Source organism: Nipponia nippon, unplaced genomic scaffold (assembly GCF_047370975.1).
Source record: "Nipponia nippon isolate SJK-2023a ecotype South Korea unplaced genomic scaffold, ASM4737097v1 scaffold_3, whole genome shotgun sequence".
NCBI classification, from domain to species: Eukaryota; Metazoa; Chordata; class Aves; order Pelecaniformes; family Threskiornithidae; genus Nipponia; species Nipponia nippon.
Genome location: NW_028262347.1, coordinates 104,004,672 through 104,023,502, shown reverse-complemented (window position 1 = coordinate 104,023,502; position 18,831 = coordinate 104,004,672). Strand labels below are relative to the sequence as shown.

General features: G+C 49.4%; 1 protein-coding gene across 3 annotated transcripts in view; it reads right to left on the bottom strand.

Moving 5' to 3' along the window:
• Positions 1-4,129: 4,129 nt before the first annotated feature.
• The window catches only part of PDLIM1 (PDZ and LIM domain 1), a 45,168-nt gene continuing 30,466 nt past the window's right edge, over positions 4,130-18,831 (bottom strand). The window contains exons 4-8 of one of the 3 annotated variants that reach the window (XM_087766325.1): positions 15,998-16,059; positions 13,604-13,909; positions 9,592-9,746; positions 6,319-6,436; positions 4,130-4,675 (exon numbers count right to left, since the gene is read on the bottom strand). In XM_087766325.1, the coding sequence (XP_087622451.1) occupies positions 4,489-4,675; positions 6,319-6,436; positions 9,592-9,746; positions 13,604-13,909; positions 15,998-16,059 (828 nt within the window). In that variant the 3' untranslated portion in view covers positions 4,130-4,488. Of the gene's footprint in view, positions 4,676-6,318; positions 6,437-9,591; positions 9,747-13,603; positions 13,910-15,997; positions 16,060-16,294; positions 16,486-18,831 lie in introns of all 3 variants that reach the window. The other 2 variants (XM_087766324.1, XM_087766323.1) reach the window with 2 other exon arrangements.

Here is an 18,831-nt window from a genome sequence, read left to right as displayed (position 1 = left end):
GATGTTATTTAGAGAGACTGCAGATCTGTGGCTGTTTTTCTAGTCCACCTTCAAAAAGTGAAAGCAATGCATTTTTTGCTTGCTGCCAGAGGAGCCTATCTCTCTGTTGTCCCCCCCCCCTTTTTTTTTTGGCTCCCAAAGTACTCTGAATGTTGTTGATCAAAGCAAGCCCAGTACCTTCTTGGTGTGACCTTGCATTTCTTATTCCTGCAGTTGAGAGTAACGTTCACACTTGCTATCCACCTGAACTATGAAGGGGCAGTCCAGTATTTGTGCCCTTAATGCCCAGGGGCAACAGCCCTTCTGCTGTGAGGGATGCTGGTGTTTCAGAAAGCCGTCTTCCTTTGTACAGGTGGGGGGAGATCCAGAAGAAAATGCAGTAATGACGTGAGGAGGGTTGGGGTGAGGGGCGTGACTGGTGCTAACATTTTTAAATTGTTCTAGGTGAAATAACATCCCCTTGATATTGTCCATTAGAGGGAAAAAATATTTCAGTAGATAGAAGACAAGTTCTTGAAGCACAGATTTGTCCTGGTGACTTGGAAGCGGTGCTCTTGCCCCATGCTGCACCCAGGTATGCTCAGCTGTTGTTCCTCCTGTTGGGGGTGTCTGTGGATGTTTGAGTTGTTGAGAAATGCATGGACAGAAAGATGGGGTCTCAGCTTGCTTGTGTGTTGCTACTGTGTGTCTATATGCAAGTTTCTTTTTTTTCTTTTTTAAATCTGGCAAGCAACTCATATTCTTTGCCAGGGAGAGCTGGGGAGAGGCTGCTCATGGTTTTTCCAGGGATGACAAGAAAATGTGTGGTAAACTTCTCTCACATGTTAGAATCTATTCAATGGCATTCGACCAGTACTCGAATGCACTCCACACATACCATCATTCGGGTATTCTTACTTACCTGCCTAGCAAAGATGATTGAGCTGCCAAGACCCCACCTTGACAACAGTCTGAGCTCACAGGGTTGCCATTAGCAAATGAAACTCACATGTGCAAGCCGGAGCAACTGGCCGTGCTGCTCAGTGCTGTTTTGCTGGGGGGAGTGTGGTGGTGATGGGGTGGGAGGAGGTGACAATGAGAGGTCTGTCTTGATGATGCTGTTTGTTTGTTTGTTTTTAACCCTTTTCTATCTGCTTTATCTCCTGGGGGCCAGCTCTGTTGAGTCACTGCCAGCAGCGGGGTCTTTTCAACTGTGTAAATGTTTTTTAAAAGTAGTGATTTGTGTTCTCAACTCGGAAGGGAGGTGTGCTCCTTCATCCCATGCAAGCTCTCCTCTCCAGCCTGCCGTGGCCCACAGCTCATGCTGTGCTCCCCAGCTTTCCACGCCAGGCTGAGCTTGGCACCCTGTGCCGCCGGGCTCCCACAAGCCAACAGGGAGCAGCAGTACACAACCCCTGTCTGCTGCACAAGGAGGAATGGGAGATGTGGGGTGGCAGGGAGAGGCCACAGCCAGAAACCCAAGTAATCTGTGTTAAAAATGGCAGATTGTGCTTTGTGCTGTGCCACACACCTACATGAGACGGTCGCTCTTTGGTGCTCACTTAAAAACTGCCTGACACTCTTCAGATAGGAACCTTTTACACATTATCTTACGTTATTGCTAATGTCTGGAGCAGGCGGCTCAGTGTGGTTGCAGGCGTGACCCCATTTAACCTATTTTGTTATTGTTGACAAACTCCAGATGCCAACTGTTAAACTCCAGGGGACTTTGGAAAGTCAGACTACAGTGAACACTGCAGTTGCCAAATATTTTGTCCTGCATCATAAAAAAATGAATACATTCTTTTTTCAGCAAGCTACAGCAGAGAGTGATCGAAGTCCTCCCCAAGTAACAATGTGAATTGCCTCGCTAGCCTGTTCTCATAGTAATAAATTTGATCAACACTGGTATCTGCATTAGAAGCCTACACCTCCAGAGCTATCCCACAAACGTTTTGTAGTTCCCGGTGCCCCGCACAATCAGTGTTTTCCCGGCAGTGCTGCCAGGCTTCGCTGCAGGGGCTCGGCCTGGGCGATAAAGCACGGAGCCCTGGACAAAGCAGGGCTTGTGGTCTGTTTGCAGCGTGGGGCCGGGGTGGGGAGGGCAGGGGAAATGCCAGGCATGGTTCAGGCTCTTCCATCCTGACCCCCTGACGCAAGAGCAAGCTCGTGAGGTTATCTGGAACGAGCCACGTTTTGCTGACGGATGTTTGTACAGTATGAAAACAGTTGGTGACTTTGCACACGCTGGAGGGCTCAGCCCACGCTGGCATTGGGGTGCAGCACACCAGATGGCCCCAGCGGCCAGCATTTTCTTCCTGCAAGGCAAGCAGCCAGCCAGGGGTGGCGGGCAGCCAGGAGCCCACAGCCTGCTGAGAAAGTGGGCAGCATGGAGCGTGCAGTGCTGGGAGCAGCCACGGTCCCACGCCACGGCAGGGCCTGAGCACTGATTTGCGATGCGGCAATCTGTTCGTACAGGTTTACTCCTTCAGCCCTTTTTGGCTTTTTGTCCAGTCCAGCCTGCCTGCACCTGCCAGCGCTGCAGCACAGAGGGAAATGCGCTGTGGAGGGGAAAGAATTAACCCCCATTAGCAGCAGCAAGGGGAGATGCCACCCCAGCAGGCCAAAAAAAACCCCACTCTCGCCCTGAAAAATAAAGCTGCTTGTGCTAGCATCTGGAGTTTGTGCAGGTCTGTGCAGGCATGTGCCAGCAGCACAGAGAAGCCAGGCTTTTCCCAGGGATGAGCTGGACAAGGAGTTTGCTGGTTGAGCTACGCCATCCTCACTTGCCACTGCCCATAGAAGGAGCCTGAGGGGATGAGCTAAAATTAGCTGGGTCGGTGAATTGGTCCCCTCCCAAACCTGCCAAAAAGCTGTACAGTTGAGCTGGACAGCGGGAGGCTTATAATCTTGGTGCTAGGTCAGCTTTACCTCAGATGAGGATTTGGTTTTGGGTTGTGTTTTGGTTTTGCTTTGTTGGGTCTTTTGGCTTTTTTTTTTTTTTTTTTGCAAGGCAGCTGTGCTGTGGTGTGATTCATCGTGAAGGAGAGGAAACACGGGGCGTAGCAGTAAAGCATTGCTGGAAATGGCCAGGACTTTCCAGGACCTTGTCTATAGCTGTTGCAGATGCACCCACTAATCCCAGGGGCGGAGGCGGCCCTGTGCCTGCCAGAGAGAGCCTGTATGCGGCTACAAACCCTTCTGTTTTCAACCTCTGTCAATTTGTTTTAAAGCAAAGATGACACTACATCTTAGAAACCATTTATTTTTACACCAGAAGAACAGCCATTATCTCATTCAGAAGTGCGAGCAGAGAAATAACTTCACCGCAGACCACCTCTTTGCTATACCTGGGTGGAGGCACTGTTGCTCGGGCACCATCAGCCCCTCGTCCAGTGCACATGGGGCATGTGCCCCCTCCCCACACTAACCCCAAAGGCACCCTCCAGCAGCCATGCATGTCTGGTGGCACGGGGAGCCAGGCGATGCCTCTGGCAGCCACACGGGGCCTTGCACAGGGACTGTCCCAAATGTCTGCAGACAGAAACAACCATGGCCGTGGGGTCTGCCCTGGGTTGGACCAGGGGTGTGTGCTGGCGAGACACACTCTCACCAACCTATACCCAGCCCCAAGCCTGCGGTGCCGGGGTGGGAGCCGGCAGGGAATGGACAGGGACAGATGGGACAGGGACTATGGCCACTCAAACCTTCCCCTCTTTGCTCCAGGACTCCCTGGTTTCCAACAAGCGTCAAATGGACATTTTTTCATAGAGCTCAGTTTGTGACTGTGGGGAACGGAGGGCCACCTGCGTGACGCAGTAACGGAAAGCATTGAAGTGCCCAGTCCCGTCATCATGAAGCAGTGCTGGACCCAGAGGATCCAGCTCTCAGCTGCCTTGCACCAGGGACAGGCCACCAGTGCCAGCTATGGTCTGTGGCTTGGCTGTGCCCACCTGGCCCTTGCTGGATGCCAGCAGGCAGCTGCTAACAGCAGCTGGGCAGCATACGAGACCAGTTTGACTCAATTTTGTAATTCTCTCCCACTGTTCTCCAGGGTAAACACAGCCATGCACACCGGGCACCTATTCTGCTGCCCCGGGAACTCTGGTCCAGTGCAGAGGGATACCAGGAGAAAGCAGACACATCTGCCTTGTGGATTCACCCCGTTTATTGAATGCAAACAGAAGGCAAATAACTGGGACACAGAAGAGTTGTAATCTGACTTTGGCCTCGGATTTTTCTGTGCAATTGACAGCACAAAGGAGGAGAAAAAAAAAATAATTCTGTGTATTAAAAAAACCCAAACAGTGAAAGAGGAGACGAAAAGAATGTTGAACAATTAGTGACATCTCATGTGAACAGATGGAGGATTAATAATGGCAAGGAAATTCAAAGCCATGCCTAGCATTCCTTATTGCAAACAAGATTCAGCAGGGGGCAGGGACGATGCTTTCCAAGGAAAAGCAGCAGAGGAGAAACCATCCACACTGATTTTGTGAGCAGCGCGGTTTACTTTGGGAAGACGGTGACCACCTCGTAGCCCTCTGGGGGAACCACCCGCTCCCGGGCATGCTTCTCGCAGTAGATTTGGTCTTCCACGAAGAAGTGTCCTTTCTGCTTGAGGTTGGTGCCGCAGTCACTGCACACGTAGCACTCGGGGTGACGCTGTTTGTCCCGGATCTTCACAAACACCCCTCTGGGGAAGGAACCAGCACCTCTCAGCACCAGGCACCCACTGCTGCCTCCCTCTTTCCCAGCCACCTCCCACCCAGCCCAGACCCACACCAGCGCTGAAGGTGGACAATTTTCTCCTGCTCCCAACAAGTCAAAATATGGGCCCTACCTCTGCTCAGGCAGATGTTAACAACACTTTTAGAGTCCAACATGTGCCAGCATGGGAGCCCTCCTCTGGAAAGTGTTTCCTAGCATTGGCCTGCCTAAGTTTCACAGCAACTTTCCTATCACCTATGGTGGCAAGAATCACTGTGATGGCATCTTCGGCTGATGGCTGGAGACAGCGCAACAGCCTTCAAATGCCCAGGATCGAATGACAGGCATTGGCTTGACGATCTGGGGGAGCAAAATCCAGGTCCAAACCAACTGGATTGCAGAACAAACCCAGAAATGACTGCCACCACCAACTGAGGGGGATGAAGGCTGCACAGCCAGCACTGCCCTTTTGCTAGTGATGGACGTGCCAGGTATATATGGGAGAAGCACAGAGACAAGATCCTGGCTCTGATCTCAGACGCTGCTGCTCGGGAGCTGCAGTGAACGGATCCAGCCAAATGTGGGCCAGCTCTTACTGGAAAACTTCATAGCTTAGCCCAGCAGATGAGGAGGAGAACTACATAGCAACCCGTTAACTACCACCAGCAGCAACACAACAATTTGCCAGGAGTATCATTTTGTTCCAGCAGCCATCTATATGTTCCATAATTCATTAGCTTTTAGTGCTATTCATAGCCTTGTGCTTTCTCTCTAGAGCTACCCAGCTGGTAGAATAATTGTAGGGTTTGTCTTTGATTCATATTTTACGGGCTAGGATTGCCTCTGTAATGACTCTGCCAGTCCTTAGTGCTCCAGGTGTGCCAGGACCATGCAATCACAGCGTACTTCGTCTCAGCAACAATCTGATAGCCTGGGAGAAATCTGAATTCTTCCATGACAATGCAGTGGGCTACCAGCACTTGCTTGCTGGAGTCAACTGTTAAGCTAAGGGGATTGTAGGGAAGAATTTGTGGTTGAGAAACTGAATGGTGAATCAAAGACATGGGTTGGGTCCCCTGTGCTGTCACACTTATGGTATCAAACTCATGCCCCCGCTGTGCTGGAAGTTGGATATACCCACATGAAGACAACTAAATTATGTCTGCGTAGACACAGCAGAGGTGTGTGATCTTAGAGCAGAGTGGGGAGGGGAATGCAGCTTCCCAGTCCACATTGCCTCTGACCACCGGGGCAAGTCCCCACTCCACAGCTGGGAGTGCCAAGATATGAATATCATTAAATACACTGGCCCTGAATGGAAAGGTAATTTGGTTTCTGGGTGCTGTAAACAGATTTCAGGTAGGAAGCAAAACACTGTAGCAACTGTCTCACAGGGACTTGCTTTGGTTTCTATCGATATGGATCTGCAGAGGGAAACCCAACTCCTTCCTCACTGCAGGGAACTGCAGAATTAGCATTATCAAAGCTGGTGAGAATAAACGTGCCCTGAGCTGGCTCCTGGATGCACTGGATGTGGGTAGGTGGTGTTTCGGGTGCAGTGCCTCAGCCCCTTGCACAGGCATGGGATGCTCAGCCACGGCCTGCAACCCCAGGTACAGGCTTACTTACACAATGCCAGATCCACACTTCTCACACATGGGCAGCTTCTGGGCATTCCCAATCGACGAGGCCACCTTTGTGGTGGGGGCTTTGACACTCCTAAATCCAGATGGTTTGGTAGGGTCTCCTGGGGGTGGAAGGAGAGTGCTTCAGAGCATGTGAGATGCGTGGCTCTAGGCTCTTCCTCCCAAGCAGATGCTCTGCTAGGGAGGGGTGATGTTCTTTAACCCCAGCTCTGAGGCAGGGATACATGCATGGAAAGTGGGGGAGGGGCAGGGATTTAGGGGTGTGTGGTGAGGAGGGAGAGAAGGGACACAGCTGAACCTGGCCCTGGAAACCTGAGGGCCTGAAGACTGTGGGCAGTCAGATGAGATGATACGGTCTCTTCTCATCTTGACAGCCTATCAGACTTTAGCTGATGTGTCTTGCATGCACTGATGCACAAAGCAAAGCAAAGCCTCAGCCCCAGCCTTGGCAGCACCAGAGTCTGCCTGTTGTGTCCTGATCACACACACAGGGTCAAGCTGATCGCCAGATTTAGGCTCAGAAAGAGGAGGTGGGTGTCCTGGCAGACTAGGGAGGACTGTCAAAGTCCTTTTCCAGTCTGCTGTCTGGTGTACAGTGGGACTGGCTCCCCCAAGACTCCTGGAAGAGTTGGTTAACAAACTCCTTGTTGTGGCAGGGCCCTGGGACACTGGGGATAACCTTGTGCTCTCCTGCCGCTGCGTAGCATGCTCCAGGGACAGCATCTCCCTAGTGCAACCTCTCTGGGGCAGGGATGACCTGCAGGTCCTTCACAGGAGACATCTGCTGGCCTGGATGCCTACAACAGCAGTGGATCCTAGATGCAAGATACACAGCAAGTCTTTATATATCTGCAGTGAAAAAGGAGCCTCTTCTTACAAAATGGCACCATTGATGTGACTAGTCCTATCTATGTGACTTTTGCAAGAGGTTCAATAGCAGGCAACAAGGGAAGGAGGGCTGCAGAGACTCCTGCAATGTTTCACCAGAAACAGAGGCGGTCAACGGGCAGACCCGTGCCACCTGGGGCTGGGAGGGATGCTGATAAAACCCCTCTGACTAATGTCAAGCCAAGAGCACACTGCACCGGTTGTTCCTGATGTAAGGGAAGGACAAACTCTCCAAAGGCACACCCTGGTGACCAGCGAGGTCAGGCACATGTCACATTCCGGGGCAGCACCACTGACAGAAGAGCTGAGGGGAAAAGCTGGGGAACTGCCCACCGCACCTCCCTGTCACCCAGCCGAGCACAGAGAACAGCCCGAGTGCCACTGCTCACCCGTGGGGTGGGTGACACTGCGCTGCTTTGCCTCTGGGGCAGCCTTCAGCTCAGAGGTTTGTACCCAGCTCCGTGCAGAGATGCTGGTCCAGAGGTGCAAGTTCCCTAATGGGGGACAGCAGCCCATGCACCCTCCAAACACAGCAGGAAGCACCTGGCCTCCGACAGAGTACCGCAAGTGACCCTTGCTGGGAAGGAAGCAGCAGCAACCACATTTTCAGGCTCTTCTCTATCACTTCTCATTCCCTCTGCCTCAAACAGCACTTTGCTCACATCAGAAACATCATTGACAGCATGGTTTTAAATCTGTCTAAAGGAATGAGCTTAATCAAATACCCACAGGAAACATAACCTGTTCTGCCCTGCAAAACACCCTCCACCTAAGAGCGCAGGGTCAGGTCTAAACACAGACCAGCCATGGTGCTTCCACACACCAGCACCCACACACAGACCCCGTGTCCGGGGCCAGGCTCTCAGCTGGTGTAAGCCAGCACAGCCGATGCAGTCAGCGATGCCCCGAGGGACTTGTCCCAGCTGAGGAGATAGCTCCCTGCTGCTACTCACAAGCCATCGCCTGAAGGCAGGCTCGGAGAAGCAGCCAACAAACATGCTATTTATCTGCTGTTATCGCTGCAGACATGAGCTGACTCAGCAGCAGTGGTGGTTGAGCCCGGCCGAGCAGCGCGGCAGGCCAGGGCACTGTCTCCTCGGGGACAGACATTCCTTTGGGGCTGCATAACCTCCGAGCCCTGCTCCGCATGGGTGATTATCAGCTCACGGTGGAGCAATGCCAAAGCCTATCCTGGCCTGTGATCGGGCAGGCAAACCTTGTGCCAGAGAATCCCAATAATGCTGCAAATCTTCAAAGAAAGATAAAATAGAGTGGCTTTTGCTTCTTATCTTCTTCAGCACTACTAAGCACAGGGGAGGACCTTGGATGCGAGAGAAGTCACGGCTACTCCAGTCCCTTCCATGCAGGAGCTGAACCCTGAAGGGCAAGTTGCAAACACTCAATATTTAAGAGATGCTTTCAGGTAGGTATTTTAACAGCATATTAAAGACTACAAGATCCTGGTTTCTTTCTTCCTATTGTTTCCTTATTTCCTTCATTTTGCTCTTTCCTTACAGGTCCCTCAGACTTACCAGCACTTGGCTGATCTGTTTCCCTTTGTGGCAAATATCTCAGCAATAGGCTTTTGTTGGATGAAATTGAATGTTCCACTGCCAAGCTAATAACACAAAAGACAAAGTCTCAACTGGCCTAAGGAAAAAAAAAGTTATTCTTGGAACTCTTTTCCTATTTATTTGTTTATTTTATTTTATTCAAGGGGAGAAGAGAGTATGATTTGGCCCCCACCTAAGTTAATTGGCTTTTTTATCTTATAGTCTATAGCCCTGAACCGCACAAGTCCAGATGTCAGATCAAGAATGCCAAGCAAAGCGAAGTTGCAGAGATTAAAAGCTATGAACTGCTCATTGTAACCCAGCCTCCATATTTTTACATTCAGCTGCAAAAGTGGATCCTTTTTCTTGTGTAGAGGGATGGAGATCAGAAGCTTTAAGACTCACTGAAGAGTGCTATCTTGTGGTACCATTCAAAGTCTTGAATCTAAGATGGTCTTTAATCACTGAGTATTATCTTAAAGGGCAAAACTTTAGAAAGTAGAGTTTTTGCAACTTTTAAAATTCCTTCTTGACAACTAAATGGTGTAGGGGTTTATTTCCTGAGCCCTCACTCAATGAGTAAGCAACAATACGGGCCCATAGACACTGGAACTAATCAAGGAGAGGAAATTTAGGAGTAAAGCTAGTGAAAGGGTCTGGTTCTGTGGAAACCATCTACACACGCTACCTTGAACAATCACCAGCTAAGGAAGGAAAACAAGGTTTTAGATGTTACTCTTAAACACTGTACAGAGTCCAAGGAATGGCAAAAGGGAAAAAAACACACTCAGATTAGGCATGTAGTGAGTGCTTACCTTTCTCTTCTGACTCCAAAATCTCTTGCAACACGAGGAAGGAAGCAGATTGTCTGGGTGGCTCATTTGACTCTTGATTCTCCTGGAGCATCTTGTAAACCTCAGATTCTCTGTCGATGACGATGCCGCCTGGGGGCTGGTTATGCTGAGCTAAACTGTGGAAGGAACAGAGAATATGCTTGTTGAATGGCTGAAAACTAAAGCCAGTTCCTTCAGCAAAATTTTCACAATGCATCACATGAACATGAAGAATGAACGTGCAAAACAAACATACAACAGGACGCCATAAAACACGGAGGTGCTGGATGTGCTCCCACAAGACAGCTGCAGCCCGGGTGGGATCCAAACGCTGGGCTATCTGCGTACGCCGCTGTCAACAGGTTCTCACCAACCACCTCCAGCCAGTCCCCGAGTGTTCTCCCTGCATCGCAAGTACTATATACTCCAGAAACTAAAACTTTCTGCCCAGGAAATCACTGCTCTGTTAATAGGAAAATAAAGAACTTATGCTGGGATAGGAATCCCACATGGTAGCTGTGCCATCCACGCATTTTCCTTGCATGCATAAACTACCTTAGACTGCTACCTTACACCGCTGTGAATCTCAAATTAAGTAAAGTTTATTCCATTAAAATGAAATCTTTGCAAATACACTATGAATTGGTCCTAAAGGCCACCTTCACAAAGTAACAGCTGTAGGATCTAACTAAAAGATCCTCTGATTGCAATAATTTAATTTGGTTTTCAAGTGAGTGTTATTATTTCCATTTTATAGGTGGAGACTCTGAGCCACAGCCCATTTACAGCATTTAACTAAGGTTAATGAGCAGGTTAAGGGCAGAAGACATTTCTGCCTGCTAAGACTAAGCCCTTCCTTCAGCTGCCTCCTGAGGCACTGCGGCTGCCACTCACATCACCAGGGACTTGCACCTCAGCCTAGAGCCCGAGGTGCTTCAGGGGCAGCTTTTCACAGTGCAGGGTGGCTGAAAGGGTGGTCATCATTGTGCCACTGGAAGGGTCTTTAGGGGGAAAAAAAAGAGGCTGGAAGCAGTACCTAGGATGTTCTCCACATACAGTGGGTACAGGGTAAACTATGGGCTTAAAACTGCAGGAGGATATTTGGAATATCCCTTGGGAAAAGCCTTCCAACAGACAGATGCTGAAATACCAGAGGAGATTGACGTGGACCGGTGAGCAACCTCCATACGAAAGGATTTAAAAAGAGTCTGGGCAAATATCCAATGGGAATGATTTAAATAAATGGCTTAAATTGACCAAATGCTGGGCTAGGGGATGGACTAAATGACACAGGACGTTCCTGCCTGCCTTGTATTCTGTGGCTGGAATAAAACATCTCTGGAAAAATGACACAACTGACAAGTCTCCTCTGAGCTCAATTACATAATGCAGCCTTATAAATGTAAATGGTCTATTAGGTTTCACCATCCCTGCACCCTGTGATTGCCTGAAAAGTACATAAACATCCTGAAGTTCAGACTAAATTGCAGAGGGAAATCTTTTTCTTGAGGAGGCAACTGCATACTTTCCATGCCAATGTGCAACTGAGTCATCTGGGAGTTACTCTACATAATAAACTCTTCAAGCATCAGAGGCAAAATCATCGCACGTGTTATAAAATGCTATTTCCATAGAAAGAATTTAATAAAATGTTTCCATCTTTAGTAATTTTCAGTGGAGCAGGAAGCACATTAGACTTGCAAGCAGTTGAACCCTTGAAGCCTGAATCTCATTTACTGAAGCCTCTCATTGAAAATCAAATAACGATGTGCCTTCTATTACACAGAAAATGTCCTAGGTTATCCCAAATGAATCCATGCTCCACATTACATTCATCTTATCTAAATTCATATACTCCCACCACTCTATCCACACATAAAAACATTAGGCGAGAAGCCTGTCATTGCAGTTTGCATACCAAGAATGTTTCACTAACATGCATTCAAAAACCAAAGGCTAAATCATCTTAAAGTGCACTAGAGTCAAACAAAGCCATCACATTTCAACCATGCATTGTGACAGTGTGCAAAACATACAGATCAGCTCTCCCAAAGTATGCACCCTATAAATATACTTGCATACACAAGACTTCCAAAAGACTATAAAAACTCCTAGAATTTGTCCCAGCATAGTGAAATATTCAACTTGTCAGGACAGAAGGCTATGCTGCTTAAAGACAAAAAAAAAAACACCAAAAAGCACATGCATCTTTTGAATGGGCAAGGCCACAGGCATAGGAATTGTGCCTGCAGGATAATGAGTCTCCGTATGTCGGCTGATTTATGGCACCTCCTGTTACACAGGTACTTCATCTGCAGCAATCACCAGCAACTGGTGTCCTTTTCCACGCACAGGAGTTCCCCGATGCAGAAACTTTGTAAGGGACAACTCCAACAACCTTTACTGGATTTCAGACTCACACAACTGTTACTGGATTTCGCTGCTTCTACGATGGGCAACTTGCAATGCTGGCTGAATAAAACTGGATCATTGAGCTTTGAAAATTGGCAAGAAAATGGTAATAAAAACCATAAAGACACAGCCTTGCACAGTGTCTTCAGGAAAAGCACAGTTCATTCTTTAGTAACATCATTTTACTATTTTATGCTAGCACAGTTTGTAAAGTCTACAAGGACTTCAAAGCTGGGCTACAGGAAGGCTCAGTACTTGGCGCTCGCTTTTGCCATGAAACAATTGCTGATGCCTGGGGCTCCTTTTTGAATGTTATCAGCTGTCCGGACAGCACAGCCAGCCAGCAGAGCGTGACCGCTCCTGGCGTGCATGCTATCTACGAGCCAGAGCGGTGACTTACAGCAAGTAACTGGACTGACTAACCAGGCAGGGGTAAATCCACAGCCTCCCATTATCTTTTGGCTGCTGGCACACTGCAAAACTTGGCTGTGTGGGTCCATGGGTGAGGACGCCAACTTTTCTGCTTTGAAGCACGTTGTGCTCAGCCCAGGAGGGGACTGTGAGCAACTGAGGAGCTATGAGATCTGGCCGTGCCCTTTTGCTCTGTCCCACGGAAGCCATGGGACTGACCACCTCCCTGGACCACGTCACACAGCTGCAAGCTGCTTGGCCACATAGTGGGGTAACTCTGCTGAAGGTTCACATCTTCTGAAACAACTCAGCCTTGATTGAAGCCCTCCTGCGAGATGGCTAAATGGTCCTTCTGCTTCACCCGTCTCAATACTGAAGTCCTCCCTGTAAAACCCTGTGGGCTGTCATTCAGAGGCACAGGCCAGCTGGTTTCCAACTGCCACAAAGCAAACACCAAAGAGCACCCAGGCCTTGTGATGCTGAGGCTCTCCGCAGGTCCTGCAGACCTCAGAGCATGTCGAGCACCCTCTGCTCCTACAGGCAAAGAAGCAGCAACTTGTGCAGACAAGTGGGCAGGGGTGGGAACACAGACTGAGTCCTCCATGTGCCTGGTGCCTGCTCAGGCTGCTCCAAACTCATGAGTGTTATCAGCCAAAGATGGAGACCCATGGGGACCTGCTTCAGCCTGAAATAAAACACGCCCAGCGCACGCCCATGGCCCAGCCCACAGCCAGTGAAACAAAAGGACAAGGACACGTGCGGCAGCACCCTCCAGTCGCAAACAACAACAGTCGCTGCAGTGCAGGAGAAACGCCAGCTTTCAGGATAAAGCATCCTCCTGCCCTCAGCAAATCCATCTGCTGCAGGTGGCTCCTCCAGGAAAGCCACCAGCTGCTGTCAAGGCCCTGCTGCGCAAGTGCGCAGGGGGCAATGGACACACTGACAGGCTGAAATGATGTTTTGATGCTTCCTGTGGTGTCGGACACAGACACAATGCAGAGAAAGCTCCTGTGAAGAGTCATGCACTAATGTCGGAAAGGTGAAATGTAAAAGCTGTTTCTTTGTGACCGGCCAATGGCATGAGCCACAGACAGGGACGAGGCACTCGTGTACACCGAGATGCGGATGAATGGATGCGCCGAGCCGGCCGCAGAGGCAGCAGGCAGGTTACCTGGGGAAATCGGGGCTAATGGAAGAGATCTGCCCCTGCAGGGAATCCATGATGTTGCTCTGCGAATAGAGCTGCAGGGGAGAATTGAACTGCACATGCAGCACTTTGAGTCCCGGCACCTCCACTTCCACGGGGCTGTTGGGGCAGACCTGGGCCACGTGCTTCAGCTGCTCTGGCCCCACTCGAACTTGGCTGGGGACGGAGGAGGTGCTGTGCCTCCGCTGCGGCGGCTCGGAGCTCTGCGCCTGCAGAGGGTTATAGACGGAGGCGAAGGGAGCCTGCATCGCGCTCGATGGCGATGGGCGCCTATGGGCCCACGCGTTCACATGGGCAGTTTGAGTTGTGGTTGTTTGGGGGTTCATTTGGGTTTTAGATTGTGGAATTGAGGGAAAAATGCAGAGGAGGAAGAAAGGAAAGAAGGAAGAAATTAATGAAGGGCTAAACCAAATACTCCAAGCGACACAAACAGTTGCAGAATACTGTCTGTTCCTTGTGCCAGAGGGACACACCACTGAATACATGACTTTATATTAAAGGCTTTTGGCTAATGCTGTGGCTCTGGTCTCGCATTCCAGGTGTGTCCATACAAAAACTAAAATGCATTCGCTCTACTGATGAGCAAATGCAGGGGTTGTAAAAGCAACGAAGACATGGCACAGCAGGGGTTTCACTAGAACTAGCTACCTGAGCACACACACGGCCCCACCTTCCAGCCAAGGAATACCACCTTCACTGCTGCCCTTCCCAAGGCTAGCCTGGGCGCCCTACTGAGGGGCAGTCTCACCTCTGATCCCAAAACTGATGTGCTCAGCAGTGGGGCTTCTCCCTGCCCTCCCCACCTGCTTTGCGACACCAAATCCAGTGAAGATGTTTGCTGGTGTTTCTGTCTGTACCACAGCCCTGCATTTACATCACGCACCCTCTAAGGATGGACCATGGACCACGTCCTCGCATCACCATGTGCAGTGGCAGGATCAGGCTGCTGGGTTCAGATAGGCTCTGTGTCTGCTGGGTGCAGGATGGGGATGCAGATAAATGTCAGGTAAACCCAGAGCAAGATTGGCCATGTACAAATAATTTGGCAAAACAGACAGCCAGGAATTTAAAGGCAGCTGGAAGGCTGTGTGAAGGGAGAACCTACACATCCTGTGTTTGTGCACTGGGGAGACCATAGTGGGTTTTTAATGGCAGGGTGAGGCCCCCTGGCTCCCACTGAAAACCAGCAGCAATTCATTTGCTTTTGATGACTCTGTAAACAAAAGTGTATTAGCATCAAAGGTCTCATCCACAGTCCCCCCAGCATTCCTTTGCAACTTGCTGTATTTCAGCAAGGGAAGGACGAAAGTGATGCCATGTACCCCACAGGCAGCAGGGCTGGCAATGGACCTTCCTGCTAGGAGGTGAGCCACAGCACTAGAAGAAACCCACCTCTTTGCTGATCCCTGCAAGAAAAAGGGATCACCCACAAGTTTCCAGCCAAATATACCTGGCTTCCAGGGAGTGCTCTCACTTGGAGAGGACTCCAGACTAGACCAGAGGTGGTATTTGACTGCCAAATGGTCCCATCAGGTTAACGCAAAGTCAGATTTCCCTTGTCCTTGCTCTGCCTTTGCTCAGCCCCTGAATGAGGCTGCTGCAGTCTACCAGAAGCAAATGAGGAACAAACATCTGTCACTTCATCTGCCAGCTGCAGCACTGTAACTCTGCCTAGAAGGGCCCATGCTGCAGATGGGGCTGCCAGTGCAAGAAGCCAGTTTCAGTCAGGGGCAAGTTTTCAGCCTTGTGTTAAACCACAATCTCAGGTCTTTGTGCCCTGCAAAAGCAGAGGCTGAAGTTACTTTTGTCTCCCCATTCACAAGTCAGGAATTTAGCAGAGTATCACCTAAAGCATTGGTCTTGCAGCTTTTGTTGTAAAAGCAGCCAAAGTCTTCCCGGCAGTGTGGTACTGCTATACAGATACTTAGGGCAGTTAAACAACTTGACCAACACAGCCAGCAAGATTTCAGAAAGATCCTGGTTTATGCTCCAATGAAAAAAAGAGGAACTTTGGACTTCTGGGATAATGTAATGTCTCTGGTGAAGCTCAGATGCAACCACAAAAATCAATAGGCCCTTTTAAGGTTGGGACCTCTTCCAATCCCATACATAAAATCACTCACATGGGTATGAATGTTTCAGCTACTTTTTAAAACTCCTGTGAAAAGCGAGGTTCAATAATAAAAAATAGAAAGATCCAAACTTAGGCAGAGCCTGTCAATGAATCCCAGGCCAGCCAGGAACGGGGACGTGTGTGCTTCCTGCGCTAGCTGGTACCCTTCCTGCCCAGCATTGCCCGCAAAGCCAGCACAAAATGCTCTCTCTACAAAGTGCTCGTAACAAGCTATCATCAGGCACCTGTTCAGACCAGCAGGCTGGTATGTCATGCTGAACGCACGCGGAAACTGCGTCGGTCTCTGCTAAACAAAGAAACACAACAGCATTAATTTCATTTCTGCATCTCATGAAATGTTCCCCGCTCCATCCGAGCCCTGCCCCTGGGAACCACATCCATGCTCGTGCCTCTGCTCCTTCCCTTGCCCTGAAAGAGAGCTTTTCTGGGTTAACAAATTGGTACCCTCGCAGCGAACTCACATCTCCTGGAGCCTTGCCCTGCGGGCACGGGCAGCGAGAGGAGGCGAGGAAGATACTTACGGCTTGGTAGGCTCCAGGGCCCCAGGTGATGTCTTTGACTCCACTGCACTGTTGAAGGTCTGGATGTTCTCTGAGGAGTAGAGGCCTGCTGGGCTGTTGTACTGAGCAGTGATCACTCTGGGGGCAGAAGCCGTGGCAGCAGTGAAGGGCACCGCGCTCCGGTTGTGTGCACTTCCTATGTGCCTTATTTCCTGCATGCAAAGGAGCAGAGGCAAAAATCAGAGGTGCTCAGGCATGCAGGTGGGATGTGATGGGGCAGCCTGGAGCAAGCAGCTGCTGCAATGGTGGCCTTTGCATGTGGTGTCAGCTGAGGAGCATGCAACCATGACCACCAAAGCAGGTGAGCGTTCTCCACACATCACGAGGGCCCCCGGCCCCGTCCTGGATGGCTTCAGGCTGACCTACAGGGCATTTCAGAGTTGAGATGCCAGGAACTTAAGAGCTCAGAAACACTGCCAGAGCTATTAGCTCAAGCTCCCACGTGCCTGGGAGCTCCTGCAAGCCTACAGTAAGCCACAGGACCCACCTTCTCATGCAAGACTACAGATTTTAAGCATTCCTTGCGATTCCTGAAAGCATGACTGATTTCTATGGAGAAGTGAAGATGAGAGGCAGAAAGAGGAGCACTCTTCAATGACATCGGAAAGCTTGGCTTTCCTTAGTTAAGGGGAACCCAGAAAGAATAGCTTTGGCATTGCTACAAATGCTCTGGAGCACGTCTGCTCCTTCAGCCAAGACTGAGGTTCACAGCTGCCTTTGACAAACAACTTTGGCCTTTCTGGACAAGAAATTCCCACAATAAAGGTGGGAAGATGATTCTTGTTAGTACAAAAGACTGTCCACAGACAAGTGACAGCTAAATGCCAGAGATCTCTTCAGTGCCAGAAGTATGAGACATCACCCAGACGTTCTGGGTTTGCTGCATACTGGAGCCTTCCAGAGGTACTAGTAGATACTTAGAAACACTGGTTACAATTTAATAAGAAAGGGGCCAAACCCAAGTTAAATAAGATATGAGGTAAGACTCTTCTGAATCACAGGCAGTGCTAACAAAAATGGGGAAAATTGTAAGCCACATCACCAGTTCAGCAGGCTGGGAATTAACAGCCTTGGGGCAGACATAACAACATCCAGGGCTTATTTCTCCCGAGAGAAGATGCTTGACCAAAGCAAGGAGTAAGCACAGCGGGACCTCACTAGAGCAGGCAGAAGAAAGGACTAACATTCACAGAGGCGGCTGAAATATCCAGGGCTAAAAGACGGCACCAAAATGTGCGTTTTGAAATGTTTCAGCCAGCTGTAGAGATTGGGAATGGCCTCACTACAGGGCTAACACCCAATGGCACAGGATGAAACAGGGCCCTTCTTAACAGGCTGGGCCCACGGTTCCCAGCTCTAATTAACACAACCGGTTCCCCCTCCCACTCCATGCAGGCACTGACTTCTATAGTAATGAAGTGAGCCTTCACCGCCCTTTTTGAACATCTCATGGCATTTGTTTGATAAAGCTATAGTTACAGCATAAACACTCACTAGAAACAAGGATGACTAAATTCCCCTATAGGTTTTTTTTTTCTTTAAATCACTTTTATGTCCCCAGACTTCCTTAAGCAGCTGGCTAGCGTTCCCAGACTGACAGATGGGAGTCATCTCGCTTCATGGCACTCAAATGCTATTTATGGCATCAACCACAGCATAGGATCCCTCAGACAAGAGCGGCGTGGATCCAAACGCACTCATGAGTTACAAGTCATTTGAAATCAGTGGGGTAGCTCAACATGTTCAGGTGTGGGGTGGCAGGACTGCTCTCCCACGGCTTTCTGGCCGATGCGTATGGCTATCAGCCATAAAGCTTTCCCACACACCAAAGGAAGAAAGACCCTGGAGTAATTAGCTAATCTCCCTTTGTTGCAATCTCATTCAAAGCACATAATAGTGCTCATAAAAACAGTCTTTCCCATGGCAGAAACTGTGGGTTTTAGCAAAAAAAAAAAATTACTTCAGCCTGTATATCACACCGTGGGGAAAAGTATCAGTGATCTTATATCAGCATTAAATACACGTTAGCTCACCATTCAGAGGCCACAAGTAGGAGAGTCTTTCAGATGTGCACATAAATAGTCAGTTTAATGAAAGACAGAGGCAGAAGTTTTAGGCTAAAGGGGTTATACTCTTAGGTCAAATAGGCTCAAAGTTGAAATCATGTCACAACCTGTATTGTAGAAACGTTTAAGTATTAACCAAGAATTAGAGAAAGGGAAGTAATTTAGAGTATTTTTTTAAAATTCTGATTTCCTAAGGAAGTAAGGCGTCTCAGTTACATATTCCACATGCACGTGGGCATGTTCCCACCCCCCACCAACGACCTTCGAATCTGTCAGCCAAGACCAAATCAGTTTGACAGTGATGGAGGCCTCAAGGATGTTTAAGTTCTTACAAGTGCTGAGAACATAGACAGCCAGATGGAGGAGAGAGACTGAAATCACATTAGTGCCTTGACTCCAAGAACTGCAATGTGCACTCAGGCGCAGAATCCA